Source organism: Mercenaria mercenaria, chromosome 17 (genome assembly GCF_021730395.1).
Source record: "Mercenaria mercenaria strain notata chromosome 17, MADL_Memer_1, whole genome shotgun sequence".
In the NCBI taxonomy this organism is placed as follows: domain Eukaryota; kingdom Metazoa; phylum Mollusca; class Bivalvia; order Venerida; family Veneridae; genus Mercenaria; species Mercenaria mercenaria.
Window position 1 is genome coordinate 12,451,073 of NC_069377.1, and position 13,459 is coordinate 12,464,531.

The 13,459-nt window shown below is 34.8% G+C and overlaps 1 protein-coding gene and 1 long non-coding RNA gene across 2 annotated transcripts in view; one reads left to right on the top strand and one right to left on the bottom strand.

Annotated features, from left to right (window-relative positions):
• Nucleotides 1-13,459, top strand: part of LOC128550291 (uncharacterized) — a 37,110-nt gene that overhangs the window by 5,199 nt on the left and 18,452 nt on the right. Inside the window, exon 3 of the long non-coding RNA XR_008368206.1 lies at nucleotides 2,061-2,164. This is a non-coding gene — a long non-coding RNA (uncharacterized LOC128550291). The remainder of the gene's footprint in view (nucleotides 1-2,060; nucleotides 2,165-13,459) is intronic.
• LOC123558800 (uncharacterized) lies at nucleotides 6,178-9,096 on the bottom strand. The gene is made up of 4 exons (XM_045350657.2): nucleotides 8,998-9,096; nucleotides 7,828-8,687; nucleotides 6,955-7,664; nucleotides 6,178-6,787 (listed from the first exon to the last, which is right to left on the bottom strand). Exons 1-4 carry the CDS (start codon nucleotides 9,010-9,012, stop codon nucleotides 6,510-6,512), a joined length of 1,863 nt encoding a protein of 620 aa, XP_045206592.2. The 5' UTR covers nucleotides 9,013-9,096; the 3' UTR covers nucleotides 6,178-6,509.

Below are 13,459 nucleotides of genomic sequence, written 5' to 3' on the forward strand. Positions count from 1 at the left end.
TTGGTATATTCCTTAAGAAGGCTTTAAAACTTAGTTACTGACAGATTATATGTTATGGAAAAATGTAAGAATTATTTGTTCTTACTAATTTTTCCATTTCTAAATTGAAAAGCGTTTTATTTGTAATGGGATACTGGAGGTAAACTGCCTTAATTGAAAAGCCGGGTTCGTTCCCGACCCGGGCATGTTCTTTTTTTCTTGATTTTACAGTTTTAAATAGAAACAAAAACTCGTATTCTAATATTCATAATATGACCAAACTTCAATTTTATAAAAAGATCATTTTTAGCGAAAATCTGGATGTCAGTGCCTTTACGGTGCCTTAAAAATGAATACATTTCCTGTTTATTAGTTTAAATTTAAAAAATTGCAAATGGGTTTGAAATCATTAAAGTTCTTGAAAAGTGTTAAATGTAAATTTCAACCAGTGTGCATATATACACTTAGTCTACAGTCAATATTTTTTAACCTGATAACTGACAAGAAAACTGCACGTACTTGATTTTTGTTTTTTGTATTTGGTTTTGGATGATGGTCAGGTTTCTTCACGATTTTACAATACTACTACACAAAATTCAAATATACATGTACAAGGAAAGTATGAAAACACCAAGGATAAAAATGTTGCGTTTCTAGATGTACTGATCATATTTCAGTAAAAAAAAATTTCTACTGTTACAGTATTAGAATTTTTTATACACAATAGAATTGTAAGAATAAGAGTTTATTATTTCTTTACATCATTAAATATGCAGTGTAAATACAATTTTTCTTGTCACTGATAGAAGTAAAACCAGTTATAAAATTAAAGAAGTAGGTACTTTTTTTGTCGAGCCAGTTTGCGGAAGTGAATACATACTTGTCCAAATGGCTGTTTGGTGTATGTGAGTGACACGTCCAGTGCATGCGTCCGTCCAGACCATAACTTTGACATGCATCGATCAATCTTGTTTATATTTGGCATGAATGTTAAAGGAAAAGGCAATGTTGTTTTGATATTACTTCCATCTGCTGGGATTTCTTTAATCATTTAAAGAAGTAAAAGAATCTACTTAAAAATGAGAAAGTTATGAGCATTTGAATATTTGATCAAAATGGTGGCCATTTTGTTTCCATGGCAACAAAAAACAAAATGGCAGATTTATTAAATTTCTAGACACATATTTGAATTGTATTTACTTATTTTTGTAAAATAATTTCTCTATTTTTTCCAGCTATAATGAAAGAAATTACCATGTTTTACATCGTACACTCAAGAAACATATACATCTAATCTATTAAAAAGGTTATTTGCTAAATAAAGAATTCAGCAGTGTGTAAATGACATCATAAACACACAAAATGGCTGCCTCCATGATCAGCAATTTTCTTAAATTTCAAACTGCCATATCTTTTTCAATAGTGGTCCAATTTTAAAAATTCTTTCAGCATTATGAAGTGCTTGAGGATGGCTTTCATATGAAATTAACTTGTTGTCAGGCTTTCCTTGTCCTTTAACCACAGGGTCTAAGTTGGAGGTCAAAGGTCATATAAGATCTTGTGCGGCCCATAATTTTGGCATGCATCAAGGAATCTTGTTTATATTTGGCATGATGTTTAACTCATTGAGACAGACTATCTCAAAGGTCAAGGTCACAGTTAGGGGTCAAAGGGTGGGCTCAACATATTGCCCGTGGGCATCTAGTCTAGATTGTATTTCTTTACTTTTTGTTTCATTGCTTTGTTTCTTAAATTTATATCTTGTTGATGTTTCTTAAATGATACAGTTGTACATGTATACTAATAGGACATGTCCCACAGAAGTGCATAAGTTTTGTCATAAGTGTCATTTTGCAACACTTTCTTCAATAGGCTTTGAACTCTAATTTTTAGAAAAACCTGTTGTGTTCTTGAGTGAAAACAGGACTAGTACTAGGACAAAACTAACTCCAAGGATTTTTGCAAGTTCAAATTTTTTTTGAAAAGTAGGCTTTATGCAAAAGACCCCTAATCTTTTGTTACAGTTAAAGAAATATTTCTCCTAAACTGCAAAATGCATCTATCAATTATTATTCTTTCAGGTTTTGCAACAGTTCACGGACCTCTGACAGATGATACTCCATAGTTAATTGCTAGTTTAACAAGGACAGTGGTTCTAGCTAGGAGTTCTAGCTAGGAGTTGAAGGTAATTATTCTGTTACTCTTAACATTTTGCTGGAAAAGTTTCTTATTTAACTTGGGTAGTTGATGAAAGTTCCCACCTTGAATAGATGAAACAATGAAATTCCAGTTGATCCCAAGCAGGTGTCTTACTTACCTCCCCGGATTGTCTAGTCAAGGATGCTGCTGGAAACGGTACCCCCCCCAAATGCAAGTAAGCATTGGACGCTACAGAATATCTGCCGCAACCTAGAATCAAACCCAGATTGACAGCACTGCAGCTTGGGCGAGGTGTATGTTCTCCATGACAATTTGATGAAAGACATTTTGTCTGCAATCATTTGTCCTCCACCTCTGATTCATGTGGGGAAGTTGGCAGTTACTTGTAGAGAACAGGTTTTTACTAATATAGAATCCTGGAAAACTGGTTAGGTTAACTGCCTGCCATTACGTAACTGAAATACTGTTGAAAAATGGTGTTAAACCCCAAACAAACAAACAAAATAAACCTGCTCACCATTATGCCACTGACAATCTGTTCAAATATTGAGTCTGTGGCTGAAAAGAATGACAACGCTGCAAAATGTTGCTGAATAAATTTTACTATAGCACAAAAAGGTGAATACTTTCTGTAACAGTCGTTTGAAAAATAGCATTCTAACATGGTTCGATTTGCTTTCCAGTTATTAAAACAAAGAAGAAATCAAGCTCTATATATTCTGCGATAAACAACGGTTGACGCGCAGACCGGTAAGAGAGCATTATGATGTCATATTGCCGCAAGACGTTCGATACATTACTCCTCAGGTAAACGAAGTCCAGTATATTATATATTAAAATATATCAATGAGCATGTCAGAATGAAAACAATCAAGGCCTTCTTGTTATTTATCGTCTAATTTACCATGATTCATTGTTCAGATGCTTCAGTATTTAACCACTTGGGCTAACGCCCTCGTGGTTCAATTCTTACGCATCTGAACTCTGAACCGTGGTAAATCAGATGATAAACAACTCGAAGGCCTTGATTATTTGTTAATTATAAAATTATACAACAGAAAAGAATACATTTGGTAAAAAGTATATAACATTCTATACCATTTTATATAATTTTTTTTTTTTTTGTTTTTTTTTTTCAAAATTTCTTAAACAAAATGTTGGAGTTGTTGCCCTTGGACCTTTCCATAATTAAAATGGCAAGAAATATTTAATTGATATGCATATCATCAGAGAAAACCTCATTTTATCAGTAAAAAACACTCATCAATAGTTGATGTGAGAAATGTTAAGGCATTTCTATACTTCACACAATACCTGCACTGAGTTTTGGAGATTCATGGAACTTTCTAGCGCTTTTTACTTCCTTATCCATTTTAAAAAAATGTTTTTTTTAGTTTATTGTAATGTTTTTTAACTTAAACTTTAGCCTGCTGGCAGCAAGTGATTCTGCCTTTGCAACCAGTGCAGACCAAGATCAGCCTGCACATCCATGCAGTCTGATCATGATCTTCACTGTTCGCCACTCAGTCAGTATCTTTTAGGTATGCACCCCTTTTAACAGTTAATGGTACTGTCCAAATTGGAAGATGGACAAGTTCATTGTAGAAATTCAACAAAGAAAGGGTTAAAAAGTGGCAATTTTCTTTTGTCAGCTGCTGCTGATTTGAACACGGGCATTTCTGGCGATGAGTTGCAATTCTCTTTTACATTATTAGCTCACCTGAACATTGTCATCCAGTGTCCTGCATCTTTCGTCAACATCTTTACTTAAACATCTTCTCCTCTGAAAGTACTGGTCAGATGTACAACACCAAACTTGTTTAGTAGCATCCTGGCATGGACCTCTATCAACTTTGTTCAAGTGGTTCAACTTTGCCCCTATTAGGGGCTGCAAGAACTAAAAATAGATGAACCTTGTAACAAATTCTTCTTATGATCTGCTAAATGGATCTTCATCAAACTTGGTCTGTAACATTATTGTAAGGACCTCTCCAAAGTTTGTTCGAGTTGGGACACTTGGCCCTTAAAAATAGAAATACTGTTAAAGGACTTCTTCTCTTGAATTGGTTGATGGATCTTCATTCAGTTTGGTGTGTAGCATCGTTATAAGATCTCCCAAATTTATGCAAATGGGGGCAGTCGACCACTTTTATAGGCCACTAGAGCTAAAAATGAAAATCCCTTTAATAAACTTCTTCTCATGAACAGCTAGATGGATCTTCATTAAACTTGGTCTGTAGCATTATTATAAGGTCCTTTCGTTAATTTGTTTAAATGGGGGCGATAGGCCTCTTTTAGGGGCCACTAGAGCTTAAAATGAAAATCCCTTTGATAAACTTCTCATGAACAGCTAGATGGATCTTCATCAAACTCGGTCTGTAGGTATCATTATAAGGTCCTCAAATGAATGCACTTGGTCCCTTTTTGGGCCACTAGAGCTAAAAATAGAAATGCCTTTAAATGACTTTTTCTCATGAACCACTGAATGGATCTTCATCAAACCTGATTTGTAACATTATTACAATGTCCTCAGTTTTGTTCAGTTGGGATGTGGCTCCTTCAAGGGGCTTTAAAAGCTAATAATAGAAATATTTGTAAAAGGTTTGTTCTCATGAACTGCATGATGGACCTTCATCAGACTTGGTCTGGAGCATCAGTATAAGGTCATCTACTACCTTTGTTCAAATGGGGGCACTTGGCCCCTGTTAGGGACCTCTATAGCTGGAAATACCTTTAAACGATTTCTTCTCGTGAACCACTGGATGGATCTTCATCAAATTTGGTTTGTTGCAACATTATAAGGTCTTCTGCCAATGTTGTTCAAATGGGAACATTTGGCTCCATGAAGGGGCCATTAGAACTCTATATAGAAACACCTATAGATTTCTTCTTATGAACTGCTTGATGGGTTTTCATCGAACTTTTTTTATCATCACTGTAAGGTCCTCTCAAATTTTTTCAATAGTGGGACACTTTTGCCCTTTTAAGGGCCACTTGAGTTAAAAATGGGAGAAAAAACTTGAAATGCTATCTTCTCAAGAAATAGGCTCGATTTTCATCAAACTTGGTCTGTTAAGTCTTTGTAAGACTTCTCCAAAACTTGTTCAAATGGGGGCACTTGGCCCCTCTTAGGGGCCAAAAATAGAAAACCTCTCATAAATTGCCTGATGGATCTTCATCAAACTTGGTCTGTAGTGTCATTTTAAGGACTTCTCCTAAATTTGTTCAAATGATTCTGCTTGGTTCCTTCTATGGGACACCTGAGGGCTAAAAATAGAAAAAAAGATAGATTTTTATCATCAAGTTTGTTCTATTGGTAATGCATATTTGGGCCATCACAGCAAAATATACAAAATCTTCAAATAACTTATTCTAATGAACTTCTTAAAGCATGTTAACCAAACTTGGTCTGAAGCAAGGTCAGATGGTCAGGGTCCTCTTCAGTGACTTAGGCCCATTTGGGTCTCTTGTTTTGATATATCTTTTTTTATATTTTCATATGATTTTTTATTATTTATATGTTTTGATATATATATATATATGTATATACATTCTCTCCATCTTTTGATGATTATTATTTCCATTATGAGAATTTACATTTTTCATTGAATTATTTATTTATATTTTTCACTTATAACACAGTTCAAAATGATTTAAGTTTGGTAATACCATTATTAGACCTGAAATAAGACAATTTGTTTGTTTTACATATATCAAAATTAATTTATCTTTCACTGTGAACACCAGATCTTACATTTTATTTAGATATTGCATCCGATATTCAGTCAGTAATATTACACTGAAACAAACAAAAAGTAATATCCGGTTTATGTTTTTGCTGAAATCTTCTGATGTAACCCGATTTTACCAGTTGTCCCCATTCATCTGATCACACGTAATTAAATCTTGTTTATGTGTACTCTTTCGGTTTGTTTATTTTTTCTTTTAAACTAATTTTCTTTGATAAATATAAAAAACACAAAAAAAAGGTCAGGTTTTGCAAGAAAGATTTTTGCCCCCGAGTTTACCGTGGAAATACCTGTTTTCGGACCTCTAAGAAATATGCCAGGTTTATCTGCATTTAAATATTTTGTCAACATAATAAGGTTTAACAAACATGTAAAGTACTCATTCTCACATTTATTCCTGCTCAAGAAAAAATGTCTGCATAACAGCATGCAGAATAAATTGCATTCTCCAAACCCATGTGAAACCAATATGGCGTCATAAACAAGTACCTGTTTTCGAACCACCAATGAAATTGCTTATAACAAAACATAAACTACAGTTAGGTTCAACATAGGTATTCAATATTGTCAGTGAAATGTTCCTTGACTGTAAGCATTATGACTTTTGAAACAGTTTTGAGTTTATTCTTCAGTGTTAGGCTTGTTATGACAAGGGCAGTAAAAGGTGTCATTCAATCTGATAACTGAAGTGTTACAGCAGAATTTCAAGTGGGTCCAGTGTGGACAGTCTTCAACATCACATTTAGCCCACTTGACAAATACAAGAGATACACAGTTTTTCATTTCCTTTGGCTGGAATTGCTTGCATACACAGCACAAGTCATCTGCAGACATCTCCTCTTCAGCTGAAAGGTCAGACTCACTGTCACTAACTGGAATAATCTGGCATCCAGATGGACCTGGTCAAAAAATTAAACAAGATTTTACTTCTATCATATTTGAAAATAAAAGTATTCCCTTATATAAACCTATTTCAATAGTTAAATTACTGAGCATTTATATTTTTTCTATTAGTATTTATTTTTAATTAAGTTAAAAATTACATTTTATTGCTAACAATTTATACCTGGTTTTTGTGATGAAGCTGCAGAGTCAAGTTTTCTTTTCTTTCTTTCAACATGTTCAGACACAGAGGGTACTTTACTTGTCATCCTTTTCTTTGGTTCTGAACTAGATGCACTCAGACTCTTTGACATTTTCTGCTTTTGCTTGTTAGGCTTTGACTTTTGAATTTCAGCTATTTCATTTACAATGTTATGATTTGTTATTTCCTTTCCAGCTACAACACCACTTATACCTTTATTGTGTTTTTTACTGTTATATGTCACCTTTTTTTTCTCCACAAACTCTTCTGCTGCTCTGAAGAATTCCCTACATGTGTTTTCATTTCCATGTTGGCAATTTGCAGTACTCTCTTGGGTTTCAGTGAGTTTCAATTCATCTGAGTAAGGCTTTGATGGTGCAAACTGGTCATCGCTGATTGCACTTGGGTTGAAAGGGTATATGCCCGTCTTCTCAAATGCTGACCTCAAGTTTGAATTAGACAAGCCCTTGACATAAGATGAAGACCCAAGCGCTGCAACATTATACCGAGTTATTTTTGTCTCTGGGCATTCTCTGAGAAATTTATGGCACTCATAGTTATAAATCTTTTGCAACGGGCCAAAACAGCCAACATCAAGTGGCTGCAGTGCATGACTTGTGTGTGCTGGTAACACAAAGAGCAAAATGTTGTTGTGTTGTGCCCATTCAATAACTGGCATGTTGATGTGTGATCTGCAGTAAAAAGTAATAATGGTTGTTACATAAAATGCATTAAAAATGAAAAAAAAAGTTATTTCAAAATCTTATTAACAATCAACAAGTACACCATTTACTTTGAAGTCCATATAACTTATTCAAACCATTATTAAAAAAGGTACATTAAATATTTATTTACCTGTGTCCATCAAAAATAAGTAGCAATGGCTGTTCCTTGTTTCCACGTTGTACATATTTGATGAAATGTTCCTGCAGATATTCAAGGAACACATCAGAGTTTGACCAACCGGAATCAGTAACTGTGCCACTAGAGCCCGGTGTTGATCCCTCAAGGAGTTCTTTCCTCATTCTTTGCCCTTTAAATACAAAGAATGGTGGGATTTGTGTGCCAAGAGCATTCCCACAGCCAAGTATTGTAGTTATAGAAGACCTTGTTGAGTTGATTGCTTCTGTTCTGGACATAGCTGTTACAATGTATGGCGGAGCATGCTCAGTTTGTACTCCTTTCTCATCAAAGTTATATATACACTCTGGTTTGTCCATCAGATCATTGCATTTCATGACAGTCTCCAGATTTTGGAAATACTCTGCAACAACTTCTTCATTCAGAGACAAAGCACGGCAGTTACTCAGAGAACGTGGTTTCAATACTTTCAGGTTCCACCTGTCTTTGAATCCAGCAAACCACCTAATTGTTAATGGTTTATCTCTGCTTCTATGTTTTAAATGAACTGCATAGTTTGAAGCCTTGTCAACTATTTCTTGGACTGTATATCCATACCCTAGTTTAGCCATATCAGTTAAATGTTTCACAAACTCAGCTTCTTCTTCCACACTGAACAATGGTGGGGGTCCGGACTTTAATGTCTCTGGATCAACTCTGCCCTTAACTCTGTCTCTCAAGGTGTTATGTGGCACAGCATACTGCCTTGCTGCAGTCTTCACCGGCATGCCCTTGTCCATGACAGCTTGGTAAGCATTTGTCAGTGCTGTTGGAGAATACAGGCGGTATGTAGCAGATGACTTAACAGGGCAAACCTGAAATAAATAAGAATCAATAAGTTTTTAATCTGAAAACTAACCTTTTACTAAATCTAATCTTGAAAATGTATTAAAAAATATAAGCGGACTACATTTTTTGAACTGGACTGTAGCAATGTAAAAATAACCTGGTCACATGACAGTCACGTGACTTTGAAAAGCAGACGAAGAGCGTCCTCCCCCATACATAAATAAACTGATTTTATGTAAAATACTGAAATATTTTGGTTTTCTTGGCAACATAAATAAAGAAATAGTAAAAACTAACACTTTTGACTAACTTTTAAAACAACAAAAATATAAATACCTGTTTCTGACGCATATTTTATTTTGACAGCTACAGCGTGCAAAATGTAAACAAAGCACCTGCCTGAGATTGACGATGACATCATTCACGTGCCGGAAGTAAAATAAATCGCGAGGAAATAAGCGGTCCGAAAACAGGTGGGGTTCGGAAACATGGAGATCAACGATATATAATCTCTGTGAAGTCATTTCTTACTTTTAAAGTTTCGGTTTTTCTATTACTCTTCTTAATGACTTATAGTAATGGATCATCAAAATAAATAAAATGACACAACCTGTAGGCAAACTATAAAGAGAAAACGCTCCAGAACTGTCTTATTTCGGATACCCTTAAGGTGTTGCGTACTCTTAAAATAAATCTGGGAAGATTTTTACTTTTAGCCGTCTGTCATCTTTCAGTAGTTTCATTTTCAATGTAATTTAATAGCCAATTTCTAACTTAACCAATTCCACAGAATTTTCTTTATGTTCTAAGTGCCAATCATGGCTTTTAATTTGCTTTGTTCGTTACGATCACAACTCAAGAAGTTCCATCGAAAACTGTAATTATAAGAAATAGTGAAACATTCGCTAGATCAATAATCATACCAATCAAAATGTATTACAAACCCATCTCATTTCATAATCGCCCATATGACGGCGAGAGGCTATGTCATAAAATCGAGGCATTTACTGGTTGACGCATGTGAATTACTGGAAATTACTTCCCTTATGGGATGCTGCTTCGGATCGTGTTACGTTACGAATATGTACAAATAAATAAGCGCTTCTGGAAAAAGGTAGTCATAATTGGATAGAGATATTTTGTATGTAATTGCGTATGTTTTCCCTGAAGAAAAACGTCGGGAATTTATTATGCTTGTGTTATTTACTTTTATTGTTTGAAATACATTTCTGCGCTTTAGAACAATTTTTTTTTATGAATGTTATCCGTGAAACAGATTGTCCCCAGAATGAGTTTAAAGTTCCTTGACCATTTCTTTTTGCAAAATACTGGTAGGTAATAGTTCATTTCTAAACTGAATGACTGGTGTTCTGTCTATCTTCATTCCTGTAATAAAATGAAATCACACTTTATATGAAAGGTAAAAATAATGGGCATTAGAAACAAAGGTGATTTTATTGTAAGCACAGTAAAATATTTGTTGCAGAGTCACTGTAACAGTTGTAACTTGCATGTATTTTAACCCTTAGCCTGCTGGTGGCAAGTGATTCTGCCTTTGCAACCAGTGCAGATCAAGATCAGCCTGCACATCCATGCAGTCTGATGAAGATCTGCACTGCTAGCTATTCAGTCAGTATATTTTTGGTAAGCACCCCTTTTAACAGTTGGTGGTACTGTCCAAATTGATAGAAGGACAAGTTCATTATAGAAATGTAGCAGGGTAAGGGTTTTTAAGAGCATTAGAAAGATACAGTGATATGAATTTGAGTGTGGAGCACCCGTTGGTTGCTGCCTTCAAATCATTTACTACTGACCTCTGTATGTTTAAGTCCTGTTTAGGTCTTCAAGCGATGTATCTGTCAAACTGGTTTGCAAAAGGTAGGTATTTCTGCCCATGTGCCCACACATACCAATGATAGTTTCAACAGGGGTTTCCCTTCATCGCTAAACCCTGAATAGTAGACATGAATTCTTGACTATCAGAGTGGCTAAGAATCAAACAAGACAAATGTGTGAGTAAACATTTATGTAAAATGTTAAAAACAGTACAGTTTCTTTTTTCTTTAAAACTTCAAATACAGAACATAAGTTTAAAAGACCACTCAGATTTGTTTCAGTTTTGTCACTTCCATGTCACTAATATCAAGAATAAACCAGCTTTAAAAAGACTAAACATTTAACGTCTGTAAACAGCTGCAGTAGACATTGGTGATACTTCTATAAAGAGAATCACTTGCCAGTTCATGTGAGGAAGCCTTGGTGATCCAGCTGGGTTACAGAAAGCCGGTGGTTCTACCCAGGTCGTCGCCATGATGAAATATTGCAAGAAGGGGCACCTGGAGTCTTCCTCTACCATTAAGGGCTGGAAAGTTGCCATATGACCTAGAATTGTGTCGGAGTGACTTTAAACTCAACAAAAACAAAAAATAGCTTCCATGTAGAACATATGGATTATTAAAATCTTTTCACACTTACTAGCTAGGTGATATAGAGGAAGACACTTTAAGGACATTAAAAATTAATTTTTCATGAATGTTCACAATAATGATCTTAAATTAACAGCATTTTCACATATGCTTTACAGCTGTCATTTTTATTGCTTTTTTTCGCATTTTCTTTACTTTTATGGCTTATTAAATTTGAAAAAGTAATTATCAGCAATTTATCAGTTTCGTAAAAGTGTGTCAAATATAAAATGTTTAATTGAGTCTATTAGCTTCATTTTTAGACGGAAGGGTGAAGTAAACATGATATTTGCAAAGGATAATTGATATTAAGGTCATGGAAATTTCTGGATGATTTGACACTTTTTTGAAGGGCTCTCTTTGAACTTGGCATTAAGGGTGGAAATATTAGGCTTCTTAATTTCAGCAGTGTCCTCATACTTTTTCGCCGATGGTAGTTAGAAATTTCTTATTCCTATGACCCTCGTATTTTTTTCTATAGGATTTGCTGAATATCTCGTTATTCTGTCAAATTTTCAACATTTTTTGAAAAATCCCTGATTGCTGTTTACTTCAGTACAAAAGTTATATGTTAATATGGCCAGAGTCAGAAAATATAACAACAAAGCCACAGAATGGGTTATGTAATATGAAAGACATGGTGTTACTACAGGCAAAGTCACAGAGTGGGTTACACAGTACAAAAGACAGGCTATTGATTTAGACTAAGTCAAAGAGTGAATTAACCAGTACAAAAGACAGGGTATTATTGTAGACAAAGTCACACAGTGAGTTAACCAGTAAAAAAGGCAAGGTATTACTATAGGAAAAGTCTTAGAGCGAGTTAATCGGTAGTGCTACACATGTACAGACAAAGTCACACAGTGAGTTAACCAGTAAAAAAGGCAAGGTATTACTATAGGAAAAGTTGCAGGGTGGGTTTACCAGTACAAAGGGCAGAGTTGTGATAGAGACAAATTCATATATTAAGTAAGTCAGTAATGGAATTAACCAGTACAAATGAGATTCACTTAACACAAAGCAAGAAGTAGAGTTAGCTTGTTAAAAGCAGAAAGGTATAGCTATGAACAAAATCCCGAATTAATGAAAAGATTTGCTTCAGAAAAATGTGTTTCTGTAGACAAAGTTGACCAGTGGAAAAGGCAAGGCGTTGATGGAGACAAAACTTTGAATGAAGTTGGCCAGTACAAAATACAAAGCTTTACTTGACAAAGTCTAGAGAGTGAAGTAAGTACAAAATGATGTGTATTGCTTTTTGCAAAGTCACAGACAGAACAAAAGACAAGGTAATGCTATCAGCCTCACATCCATGCAGTCTGATCATGATCTGCGCTGTTCGCCATTCAGTCAGTATCTTTTTGGTATGCACCCCTTTTGATATTAATGGTACTGTCCAAATTGAAAGATGGACAAGTTCAGTATAGAAATTTAGCAGGTTAAGGGTTAAGCCAATGAAGCTGACATGACTTTAGGCCAAAACTATAACATATTGGTAAAACACTAGTCTGTGACTGAGTATTCATTAATTGTCATAAAATCCCCAAAAACTTATTAAACAAGAGCAGGTGATGTATGTCATCGTAGGAAATAAGTGACCCTTCAATTTATTTACTTCTCTGATAACATTATATGGTCTATTACCATAAAGTCAACATTCTTGTTTGAATAATCAGAGGCATATACATGTGTTACACTTTTACCTTATATAATAACAGATGAGCCGTGCCATGGGAAAACCAACATAGTGGGTTTGCGACCAGCATGGATCCAGACCAGCCTGCGCATCTGCGCAGTCTGGTTAGGATCCTTGCTGTTCGCTAACGGTTTCTCTAATTACAGTAGGCTTTTAAAGCGAACAGCATGGATCCTGACCAGACTGCGCGGATGCGCAGGCTTGTCTGGATCCATGCTGGTCGCAAACCCACTATGTTGGTTTTCTCATGGCGTATCTCAGATACTGACTGTGATTTCCTTTCAAAATTTGATGTGTAAAAGGGTTCGGGAATTTTTTTTTCGGAAAAAAATTTAAGGGTTTCAGTCATAAATTGAGTGGACACTTTTTAATAATTTTCGTATAGAAATATACACATAATTTGACATTTACTGTACAATTTGACATTTAAAAACACATTTATTTTCTTAATCATGTTTTGTTTTTCAAACAAAGTATTAGTTAATACCTTGGTTTATCTTTAAGTATTTGATATGACTGATTAGGTAAATGTAAGATCAGATATGTTGTTCGACTTCAGTTATATTTTATCTTTTGTTTGGGGCAAAATTAACCAAGAGAATCAATAAACACATCAATAATGAAAATTAGTATTAGATAT